This window comes from Oryctolagus cuniculus, chromosome 1 (assembly GCF_051225735.1).
Source record: "Oryctolagus cuniculus isolate XC-2025 breed Fujian yellow rabbit chromosome 1, ASM5122573v1, whole genome shotgun sequence".
Lineage (NCBI taxonomy): Eukaryota > Metazoa > Chordata > Mammalia > Lagomorpha > Leporidae > Oryctolagus > Oryctolagus cuniculus.
The window spans coordinates 231,739,883-231,751,248 of record NC_142867.1 but is presented as its reverse complement, the minus strand read 5'-3'; the positions used below and the strand labels follow the sequence as shown (position 1 = coordinate 231,751,248).

Sequence of the window (11,366 nt, the reverse complement as noted above, 5' to 3'; positions counted from 1 at the left end):
GCTGGGACTAGAACCGGCGCCCATATGGGATGGCAGTACGGCAGGGGGCGGCTTCACCTAGCACAGTGCCAGTTCCCCTCTCTCTGACATAAGGGTCCTGCATCTCTGTGCTGGCTCAGGCCCGTCTCAGACCCACTGGCCCAGTCCCTGTCTCTCTGTGCCCCCCTCTGTTGACACCCGGTGATGAGACGCTCATCTGGCTGTCTTCTGCCTTCTCTCCTGGGCCAGCCCTGGAGGCTGGGGTCGGGGTGAAGGTGTTGAGACCCCCTGTGCGATCCGAGCCTCCGATGTGCCGTATCCCAAGCCATATCCATGGGGGCCCAAGACAGTCACTGTCAAGGCTGGGGAAAAAGCCAGGCTCGGTTGGGGCTAATCTCAGCCCACGAGAGCCCGGCACTGGGCTGGCTGGGGCTGGAGGCAGAGGACTCACTGGGGCTGCCTGCAGCTTTCTGCCCTGGGCGGGGCAGGTCCCGGAGGACGGGCTGGGGATCGGGGAGCTGCAGCCCTCCCCGCCTCAGAGCTCAGCAGGGCCGTGGGGAGGGGTCAGCTCACCACCACCGCCCCTGCCCCTGCCTCCCACAGCCATGGCCTATCACTGGGAGAGCTCAGACCTGGACTGGCTCCAAGGGCTCCAGGGTGGACAAGACCCCAAATCCCCTGTGTCTCCCCTACCACTTCCCACAGGGGCCTGTTTCCTGGGTCCGGATCCCTGGCTATGGAGGAGGGGACTCAAGGGTTCACATTGTCCAGGGCTGGGGCCGGTCCTGGGGTCCTGGGCTCCCAGGATGCTCTGCACAGTGCATGGCGTCAGGCGTGGCACGCTGGGCACCTGCCTGTCCCCCTTTGTCCCATGCTGGCTCCTGCAGAACTCCTTCCTGCAGCCTCCCACTCTGTCCCTGGGAGCTCAGGCCACCCTGGGAGCCCTCGACAAGCCACCGGCAGCTTTGGGGCCACGCCCCTCTGGGTCTCCTGAACCCCACTCTGGGTCTGCCTAGCGACAGTGCGCGCTTAAGAGACGGCCCACGCCGGGGTTTGCTGTGGTCCGAGCAGGAGGACCCAGCCCTGTCCCTGGCAGGCAGCTCTCCCCAGGGGACATGCAGAGGCCTGGCCCTGACCCCCCCACCTGTGAAGCTGGTGAGATGTTCTCTGGAATCCAGTCTGACCGGACCCCCTGGTCTGGTTTCCAGAATTCTGAGCAGGGCTCAGCCTGCCTGAGCGCCGGGCCTAGCAGGGCCGCTGCTGACCAGGACAGCTCTTCGAAGAGTCCATGGAAAAGGCCCCTGATGAAAAACTGTGGGCTTCAGACTCTCTCTTTTTTTTTTTTGCACCAAAATAAACTTATCTTTTAAAAACTTGTGTATTTGAAAGGCAGAGAGAGAGAGAGAGAGAGAGAGTGATCTGCCCTCCACTGGCTCACTTCCTGAATGCCCGCAACGACTGGGACTAGGCCGGGCCAAAGCCAGGGACCAGGACCTCCAGCCAGGGCTCCCGCCTGGGTGGCTTGCACCCTGTGCTGCCTCCAAAGGTGGACGTTAGCAGGAAGCTGGAATCCGCAGCAGAGTCAGCGACTTGAACCCAGGCCCTCCCCTCTGGGCTGAGGGCCCCCAGTCGCCATCTTAGCCACCGTGCTGAACGCCCACACCACACCGGCTCTTCTAATTCCATTTCCCCATGCGCTTCTTGAAGCACCCTTGTATTTGAAGGGCTGACCGGCAGGTACTGGGCAGGCTTCCCAGAGCCAGGGGCTGAGCTTGGAGGAGACTATGGGCAAGCCGGGCAAGGAGCCCCCAGCGGCCCAGCCCTGGTCCCCGTGAGGCCCACCTGCAGGGCCTCAGTGCAGGTCCTAGATCCTGACAGGCCCCACCTCCCATGGCCTCCCTTGTCTGCCTCTGAGCAGGCTCGCCCCGTAGGCTTCCTGATCCCAAGCCTCGTGAGGTCATTTAATGCACCTTAGCCAGCATCGTTTCCGGAACTGGGGGAACACCCCCACCTGGCCGACTGGAGTCCACTTTGCCATTATCAGGATTCCCCACGGAGCACGTCGCTGACCAAGCAGAGCCCAGGAGCACTGCGGGCCACCCAGGGCCCGGCCCAGAGCTGAACGCACGCCCCTCAGCCCCAACCTCTGTCTGTAAGACCCCTTACCCCAGCCCCTCGTATAGCCTGGGAATGTGTTGATTTATTTATTTGAAAAGCAGAATTAGAGAGAGAGAGAGAGAGAGAGAGAGAGAGAGAGAGAGAGCGAGCTTCCATTTGCTGGTTCACTCGCCAAAAAAACAATGGCTGCAACAGCCGGGGCCGGGATCTAGGAACTCCATCCAGGCCATGAGGATGGCAGCGGCCCAAATGCTTGGGCCATCTTCCACTGCTTTCCCAGGTGCCTTAGCAGGGAACTGGATTGGATGTGGCGCACACATTGGATGTGTGGCACCATGAACCCATGCCCATGCAGGTCGTGGCTCACCCGTTGCACCACCACGCGGCCCAAGCCCGGGGTTGAGCCATGGCCGCGCCTCGCCGTGCACCTCTGCTTTCACCACTCCGGGTCAGTGATTGGCTGGCTGCGGGGACCCAGGCTTTGGAGACTGCAACATCTGCAGGTCCGGGCTGGACTCGCCCCCAAGCCCCCAGGGGTCGCCTGGTTGACTCTTCTGTTTCCGGAAGCATCTTTCAACCCCCAGGTCCCATCTCTCAGCCAGGGCTCCCAGGGGACCGCCTGGCCCAGCCTGTGGGAAACTCTGGAAGGCTGCCCCCCACCCCCACTGCCGCCGCCACGACACCCATAGGATTCCTCCCTCTGCGGAGGCCTCGGGGTCTGGCCTGCAGGGGGGTCAGGCCCCCTGCTGAGATCCGAGCCCAGGACCACCTGCTGGTTCTGGCCCTCAGGTGCCTGGCCCAGGTATGGCCCTTCCATGGACGCTCCTGCCTTGTAATCTGGAGCCTGGACTCCCACGCAGGTGAGAAGGCGGACCATGGCCATGACTCTGAGCAGGCTGGGGTGGGGGCTGGCTCCTGGGCTTCTGTGTCACGGGGCCTCTGCCTGGCATGGCCCTGGCACCGGACAGGGCCTCTGCATCTCCCAGCTCTGCACCCATCCTGCCTCGGCTGCAGCCCTTGGCCCCCCAGGAGGCTGGGAGAGGGGCGTGTCTACTCCTGGGTTGTCCCCATACCCCTGCTCCCCAGGCGGCTGGCTGGGCGTCTGCTGGCCGCCATGGGAGGTGGCTACTGTGGGAGGACGAGGCCAGCTGCCTCCTCTCTGTGCCCGGAGAGCCCAGCCCCGGCCTCAGGCCTAAGGACATCTCAGGGGCGACCCTGGCAGGAAAGAAGGGTCACGGGCAGGTCTGGCGCCAAGCAGAGGGCCTTTTATACGGAGTAGGGGCTGAACTGGGCTGGGGAGGAGGGGGCGGGGGAGTGAGGGGCGGGAGGGAGCAGAGCAGAAGACGCTGGGAATAGGCAGTCACGGAGACCTTGGCCTTGGCCTGGCCATTGCCCCGCTGTCGCCCATTCTACAGGGGCCAGGTCGGGGGAAGGGTGAGTCCCTGGGACCTTGGGGTGGGGGAGGTCGGCTCCCACCTGCTTCCCAGGGCTCTGAGCACCCCCGGGGGTGGGGCCTCTGCTTTGGCGCCAAGGCAGGTGCAGGGCTGGCAGCACCTTTTGCAATCTGGACAGGCCGAGAGTTTCCTAAATCATCAGATTTTCACAACAAATTACCACACTTGTTGGTTTAAAACAATACCTTGTGAAGGCCGGATGTCTGAAATCGGAAACTCGCTGGGCCCACACCAGGGTGCGGCCAGCGCCTCAGCCCCTCTGCCAGCTCCCTGGGCATCCTCGCTCACCCGCCAGGCTCCCCTCTGTGCCTCCAGCTCCCCCTACCGCCTCTTAGCAGGACGCGTGCGTGGGGCGCGGCCAGGGCCCAGCTGGCTAATCCGGGGCCGTCTCCCCATCTCCCGATGCGGGGTGCAGGAAGGAGAGCAGCAGACGGGGGAGGAAAAAGGGGTTCCAGCCAAGATCTGCCTCCGGCTGAAAACACAACACGGGCGCCTGCGGAAAAGGCTTGGAGGAGCCGCGAGAGCGGCCCCTGTGCCTGCCGCCCGTGGGTCAGCGCTGCGGGCGCTGCTTCGGAGAGGCTTCCGCACCTGTCAGTCTTCGCGTGGGGCTCAGGCTGGGGGCGGGACTTTAGTTCCGCGGTGGAGAGCCTCTGTCCCATCGCCCAGCCTGGGTCTGATTCCCAGCTCCGGCTCCTGACCCCAGCTTCCTGCCGGCGTGGACCGGGAGGCAGCCGTGACGGCGCGCGTGCTTGGGTTCCTGCCACCCACGCAGGGGGCCCTGAGTGGGTTCCCAGCGCCTGGCTTTGGCCCGGCCTAACCCCTGTTGTGGGCACGTGGGGCAGTGCGCCAGCAGGTGGCAGCTCCTCCTCTCTGCCTCTCAAACGGATAAAAACTAAAACAAACCAAAGCTGACCGCACAAAACTTTAACAGGAGGCTTTTAATAAAAGGGAAAGAAAATAGGAATATAAAAGCTAAAATCTGAGCCTTGGAGAAGACAAATAATACAGATAAGAAACGCGAGGGGCAGGCATTGTAGCAGTGGTTAAACCCCTACTGGAGGGGCTGTGTCCTCTATTACAAGGCCAGTTTGAGCCCCACCTGCCCTGCCCTTCTGCTCCCGCCTCCCCCAGGAGAACTAGCGCCTGGAAAAGCAGCAGGTGATGGCCCGGGTGCTCCTGCTCCTGCCTGGCTGGCGCAGGTGTTTTGAGAGTGAGTCGTGCACGGAAGATTCTCGGTGTGTGTGTGTCTCTCCCTCTCTCTCTTTCAAGTAAATAAATCAATCTTAAAAAAAAAAAAAAGGCAGAAAATGTTCTCAAGACAAAAAGATACAAGGCCCCAAAAAGCAATACCAGGAACAAAAAGGAACTTAACACCGGATTCTGTGGGCATGCAAATGAGGAGATGAGGCTGCCAGCAAGGCCTGGGGAATCCCCCAGCAAATCCGAGCCCCAGGGTGGACTCACTGGGGGGGGGGGTGGGGGGGCTGCGTCCTGTTCTAACCACTGGCAGGGGTGACTCAGCCGCAGCACCTCTGCCGTGGAGAGAACGCCGGCAGTGCGACGCGTCTTCACGGATCCAGTGTGTGTTCTGGGTCCGTCTTGGATTCGCAGGACTGTGACGTTGGTAGAGTTCCCCCATAGCCCGCACCTGGCTCCCGCGACGAACGTCGTTACAAACCAGCACGGACCGGTCTCGAGTGCCCGCAGCCCACACCGCTCCCATTTCCTGAGCTTTGCCCCCTCTCCGCCCCAGGGTCCCCCCACCCCACGTACGCCACGTCCCGCTGTCATCCACACGGCCGCTTCCCACGCTCCCCTTGGCTTTGACGACTTCGACGGGGGGGGGGGGGGCTTTTCTGCACAGTCCTAGTGTGTTCCCCGCGATACGCGGGGTTACGGGTTTGAGGCAGGAAGACGCACCCCCTGCATCCAGCTGCAGGAGGCGTGGCTTCCCCTGCTGGTGCTGGCCTGGACCCCCTGGCCAGCACAGCTCCGTCTCCACCTGGACGTGGGGCATTTGGCTCCACCTCCGGGGAGCTGTTTGGACTGGCTATTTGCCACCTTACACTGTAATCCAACTTCCGGGAGCTCCCAACATCCCAGCGCCACGGTGGTTTTTGATGAATTTGGCCCCGTTTCAACTTAAATGCCCACGCAGCCACTCCCACAATCAAGGCAGTGAACATATCCAAAAGATCCCTCCCGTTCCTCAGCACCCCCGGGCGCCTGCGGCCCTGCTTTCCGACGACCGATCAGCTCGCATTGTCAGCATACATGGAAACAGACCCCCCACGCGGTGCCCAGGGCGTCTGGTGGGTGCCCTTGACCATGGCCGGTATGGAACTCTGCAGCCAGGGGCACTTCCAGGACACGGGATCAAAAGATGAGTTTCTTTAGTGCAAAAATGTTTGAAGTTATGCATCATTTTTTCATATTACAATTTGCTATGAATTTTTTGAGAGGCAGGAAGAGACAGAGAGAGGGAGCTGCCGTCCACTGGTTCACTCCCCCAAATTCCAGCCCAGGGCTCCAAGCTGGCTCCTCAGTGCTGTGCCCAGCGCTGGCCACAGAAGGGAGGTCAGTGGCTGGAAACCGTTAAGGAGGCCGTGCAGGGACCAGGGCAGCACGAACGCCACACACCACACACCAAGCCCTAGCCAGAACTGAGGGAGGACGTGGCCAGGTATTTCGGCGGCGGGGCTGGTCATCGGACTCCTTCCCAGATGCCGCAAAGCTGGGGTGGGGCCAGGCTGCAGGTCCCAGCCTCCCTGGCCGCCGGCCTCTCCCATTCGTGTTCTCATCTGACGCTCAACCAGCTAAATGCAGCAGAAACCAGGCATTCCATGTCACAGACAAGGACACGGGGGTTCTGGAAGGTTCTTGGAGCTCACAGCTGACGATTCGCCTGCCCTGCCCGCAGTGCTGTGCACGCGTGAGCTGGTCGCTCTGGGCAAGCGGCCACACCGGCAAAAGTAGCCGCGCAGGCAGAGTCACTCGGCCACCGGCCAGCCCCTCCCGCCAAGCCTGGTCGCCCGAGTTCCACCCGCGTCCCAAGGGGCCTCGATCTACCTAGGGGCTGACACACGTCACAAGAGGAAACCCCAAAGGGCGAACGTCCCCGGAGCTGCCTCAGTTTCCCCATCTGTTAACGGGGCCGGCTACCCACAGTTCACGAATGCGGCGGTGTCGGGGTCCAGGGTGCTCGCCCTGCATCTCCGAGCCGGGGCGCAGCCACAGGAGGGCTCCCGACTCCTTCCAAGCCCCCACCCCGGCTCCGGGAAAAGCCAAAGTCGCTGCAGCAGTTCCCCCCGGGTCAGCTGCTTCCGTCCTCGCCTTCCGCACGCACCTCCCCGGGGACGTCCAGGCCCCGGCTGGGCCCCGACACTGCGGGCTCGCGCGCGGCGGCGGCCAGGCCGAAGGCTAGCGCGGTGGACTGAGCTCGCGGCGAGCGGAGCCAGCGGGAGCCCCGAGCCCCGCCCCTCCTGTGACCACGCCCCAGCCCCGCCTCAAGTCTCCTCCCACTCTGGGAGCCCCGCCCCCGGCCGCTGGGCGGGGGCCTCCCGGGGCTGCCCGCGGAGAAGCCTGAGCTACAGAGGCTCGGGCGCGCGGCTCGGGCGGGCGAGTCTGACAGAGAGCGAGGCAGCTTGGGACCCCTACTCTACCCCACCCTGCCCCTGGGGGCCTGAGTGTGGACGAACCGATCATTCCGAACGGGCGAAGTCTGAGACACCTGGTTTGCAAGGCCCCCTTTGGGGCTTGGGAAAATTTTGTGGTTCGAGTCACAGTACGAAGCGTAAAGCAGTGCGGGAGGGCAGCCGGCAAGGTCGCGCCCAGCGGCAGCTCTATCTTGGACACTCAGCAGGCTTCAGTTTCTTTCGAGTGGGCGCATGCAGCAAAAATGCGCAACTACGCTTGACAGACGTCCACTTCGCACTCTGCTAGGCGAAGTGGCAGAACGGGGCCAGCGTTCGGGAATGCCCAGCGCTAAGCCAGGCCCCCGCCTAGAACCACACCGTTAGCCTTCTGCAGACATTCCCCCGGGAGCTTCCGCGGCTCCGATGGGTGTTTGAAACCCGGGCGCCGAAGCTCTTCCAGCCCCGAGGGGCCTGCTGGTCCCTACTCGGCGTCACCGTCACCCCGGCAACCTCCGCGGCGCCCGAGACGGCCCCTTTAAGGACGCCTAAGCGCCAGCCTCCTTGGTTTCTCGCGCCCGCCCGAGCCGCCGGCGGAGCGAACATGGCCCTGGCGGCGCGCGCGGCCCGGGCGCTGTGGCCCTGCCGGGGTCCCCCGGCCTGGCGGCTGAATGGCCGCCCGTGGCCACCGCTCCTCGCGGAGGGCCGGGCCGGCTTCGCGGGGGCTTCAGGGCCAGCTGCCGCCGCTCGCAAGAGGAGCTCGCGGCTGCTGGGGGCAGCGGCGCTGGCCCTGGGGGGCGCCCTGGGGCTGTACCACACGGTGCGGTGGCGACTGCGAGCCGGGGACCTCCGCGCCGAGAGCTCGGCCGCGCAGGTGAGGCCGGACGGTGGGTGGGGGGCGCTGCGGCACGCGCGCGGAGCTCGGGGCTCCCGGGGGCCGCCGCCCCCGCCGCCTGCCCGCGGGTGACCTTGGGTGATGCCCGTGACCCGGCTGCGTGGAGGACCACGTGTCCCAGGCCAGCCTCTGCCCCCGTCCGCAGCCCTGGCTGTCACTCCCGGGGCGGGGCCCAGACAGCCCTCCCCTTGGAGGTTGGAGGGAGACCCCACTCTGGCCAGTGCTGGCCTAGGGGCTCTGCCCCCTCTCCCAGAGGTCCCTGGAGTTGGGGGCGGGGCGGCGGCCCCCTGGGCTGTCAGGACCAGAGACAGAGGAGCAGTGCCCACCCAGCTGGGACAGAGACCTGCAAAGGCCGCGTTTCCCGCCGTGCGCCGGGCACTGGCTGGGCTGTGCGCGCCCGGAGCCCCCTCCCCAGCCCGCCCGCCCGCACTCTTCCCGCGATCCCCAGGGTCCTCTCACCTGCAGGGTGGGTGGGGAGGGGGGCCTGGGAGCACAGGCCTCAGCAGCCCCTCCCCCCCCCCCCCAGCTCTCCCTGTCCGGCCGGCTGCAGCTCACCCTGTACCAGTACAAGACCTGTCCCTTCTGCAGCAAAGTCCGGGCCTTCCTGGACTTCCACGCGCTGCCCTACCAGGTGGTCGAGGTGAACCCGGTGCGCAGGGCAGAGATCAAGTTCTCCTCCTACAGGAAGGTGCCCATCCTGGTGGTGCAGGAGGGCGAGAGCTCGGTGAGCCTCGGGGACCCCCGCCCCTACCCCCCCACCCCTACATCCTTGGCCCCGCCTCCCCACCCCCACCCTGCTCCCTGAGTCAGGCCCTGCTCTGTAGCGCTGCAGGCACCCTGTGATCCCTCTCTGGTATACAGGAGGCGCTCAGTAAGTGTAGACTCCCTGCCTTCTCCGCCATTACCGAACACCCCAGAGTTTAATGTGGGTTCTCAAATGAGGGGGCTCGGGCTGGAGGGTGAGGTGGGGCTCTGGGCTGGCTTAGCCGTGGGCAGGGAGCAGGCACTGCAGACGGGCAGCGCCCAGCTTGGGACTTGGCACCTGGCGTGTGGCTTCTGGAGCCCGCCCTGCCCCTCTGCACGAACCCAGCGGGGGACCGCCCCCGCCTGCCCCCGCATTAGCACCCTGGGCGGCCCTGCTCCGCTCAGCGGGCTGGGTTGGGGGCGGCATCGTTGGGGGCCCAGCTACCCCCGCCGTCCCCTCTGAGCCCGGCCTCTTCTCCCAGCAACAGCTCAACGACTCCTCTGTGATCATCAGCGCCCTCCAGACCTACCTGGTGTCGGGGTAAGGGCCCCTGCCCCGTGCCCGCGGGGTGGGGGTGGGCACCGCGTCTCCCCCGGCCCCCGCTGCCCGGCTGGGGTGACGCGGGCTCTGTCCCCAAGGCAGCCGCTCCAGGAGATCGTCACCTACTACCCGCCCATGAAAGCGCTGAACGCACAGGGCAGGGAGGTGACCGAGTTCTGCAACAAGTACTGGCTCATGCTGGACGAGGAGGAAGCCCGGCGCGTGTACGGGGCCAAGGAGGCCAGGACGTGAGTGGGCCGGCGGGCGGGGCCTCCCAGGCGCGTGGGCAGCAGGGCCCCGCCCCAGCCCACGCTGTCCCCGCCCGCCGCCCGCAGGGAGGAGATGAAGTGGCGGCAGTGGGCGGACGACTGGCTGGTGCACCTCATCTCCCCCAACGTGTACCGCACGCCCGCCGAGGCCCTGGCCTCCTTCGACTACATCGTCCGCGAGGGCAAGTTCGGGGCCGTGGAGGGCGCCATGGCCAAGTACGTGGGAGCAGCCGCCATGTACCTCATCAGCAAGCGACTCAAGAGCAGGTGGTGCCCGCGCGTGCGGGGGGGGGGGGGCTGCCCCGCCCACCACCCTCGCTGATGCCCCCCCCCCCCCCGCAGGCACCACCTGCAGGACGACGTGCGCGAGGACCTCTACGCCGCCGCCGACAAGTGGGTGGCAGCCGTGGGCAGGGAGCGGCCCTTCATGGGGGGCCAGAAGCCAAACCTCGCCGACCTGGTGAGCGCGGTGTGGGAGGTTTGGGAGGGGCAGATGCCCCAGTCGTCCCCCCCCCCCCCGCCCCCGCTTGCCGGCGGAGCAGCTTAAGGCGGCAGCTCTGTCTTGGTCCGCGCGCGCGGTTCGGGGCAAGGCTGGCTGCAGGCCAGTGGTGGGCGCAGGCTCTCCCGGGGTCTTCCTCTCGGGCAGGCCTGGGTCTGGCGCACCACGTGTCCAGCTGGCGGGAGGCCTGGATGGACGGCCTTGGGGTCTCCTCCCTAAATCGCAGGACCTGCTGGGGGTGCGAAGGCGGGCTGCGGCCCCCGTGGGGGCACCCCTGCAGACTCCGCCCCCAGGTCCTGGGCGCACTCCCGACCCCAGCTTCCTGCTGGTGCACCCTGGGGGGGCGGTGGGACCCCCTCCCCGGCTCCCGCAGCCATGTGGGGGGATGACGCAGGGGGTGGGAACTCTCTCTGCTCCTCAAATATTTAAAAAGGAAGGAAGAGAGGCGGAGTGGGTGCAAGGCGCCCCCTGGCGAGAGTGGCTGAGAGCTGCAGGGGCGGGGCAGGGCGGTCAGGTGACAGCCTTGCCGCCCCTCCCCCCTCCCCTCCCCTGCAGGCGGTGTACGGCGTGCTGCGGGTGATGGAGGGGTTGGAGGCCTTCGAGGACCTCATGCGGCACACACGCATCGGGCCCTGGTACCTGCGGGTGGAGCGGGCCATCGCCGACGCCCCCCACGCGTGCTGACCCGGGGGCCCGGGGATGCCGCCGCAGCCCTCTCTCGGACACGGAATGGTTCTTGGGGGGCCCGGGCTTCGAGGGGCACGGCCCCGGCTCGGTTTCCGTTCCCACCCCCCCCCCTCCAGTCTCAGGGGTCCTGACTCCCCCACCCGGGCCTCTCCTGGGCACTCAGCGGCTGCACCCCCTGGTGGGGACCGGACCAGGGGCGGGGTGCACCGAGGGGCTGGCCAGGCGCCCGGGCCCCTGCCGTCTGCAATAAAGACACGGTTTGCTTGCTGCCCTGCCTGTGGCGCTGCGTGGGGCCAGGGGAGGGGAGGCCGCTGTGTCTGGGACCCGGACAGGCTGGCCGGGTCGCCCCGCGCGGGGCCGTGGGACTCCGGGCTCGGACGCCCCTCTCGCAGCCCGTGTCCTCGTTTGTCACGTGGGCGCCTCGCAGAGCTGAAGGGTCCAGCAGCAGGTGCGCCGCAGGGTGCCAGGGCGGGGCCACTCAGGACCGAGCCCGCCGTGTCCTGGCCCCTGTGGGAGTGGGTGGCTGCCTGGGCGTCACCCCGGCTGGG

At 66.2% G+C, this 11,366-nt stretch overlaps 1 protein-coding gene across 3 annotated transcripts; it reads left to right on the top strand.

Moving 5' to 3' along the window:
- Nucleotides 1–7,639: 7,639 nt before the first annotated feature.
- Nucleotides 7,640–11,086, top strand: PTGES2 (prostaglandin E synthase 2). Of its 3 annotated transcripts, none has more exons than XR_016225562.1 (7): nucleotides 7,640–8,057; nucleotides 8,605–8,802; nucleotides 9,305–9,363; nucleotides 9,466–9,611; nucleotides 9,699–9,899; nucleotides 9,975–10,092; nucleotides 10,687–11,086. XR_016225562.1 is itself a non-coding variant. In XM_051838496.3 (7 exons), exons 1-7 carry the CDS (start codon nucleotides 7,788–7,790, stop codon nucleotides 10,813–10,815), a joined length of 1,125 nt encoding a protein of 374 aa, XP_051694456.2. In that variant the 5' UTR covers nucleotides 7,640–7,787; the 3' UTR covers nucleotides 10,816–11,086. The 3 variants fall into 3 exon arrangements, 2 of the variants coding, with proteins under 2 accessions (XP_051694456.2, XP_069913521.1); XM_051838496.3 differs by having other exon boundaries at nucleotides 9,462–9,611; XM_070057420.2 differs by having other exon boundaries at nucleotides 7,758–8,057.
- The last annotated feature ends 280 nt before the right edge of the window (nucleotides 11,087–11,366 follow it).

Bases quoted from the DNA above. Each gene is read 5' to 3' on its own strand.
- PTGES2 (XM_051838496.3), top strand. From the start codon at position 7,788: ATGGCCCTGGCGGCGCGCGCGGCCCGGGCGCTGTGGCCCTGCCGGGGT. The intron at 8,058-8,604 runs GTGAGGCCGGAC...CCCCCCCCCCAG, and splicing joins CCGAGAGCTCGGCCGCGCAG to CTCTCCCTGTCCGGCCGGCT. The intron at 9,612-9,698 runs GTGAGTGGGCCG...CGCCGCCCGCAG, and splicing joins GGGGCCAAGGAGGCCAGGAC to GGAGGAGATGAAGTGGCGGC.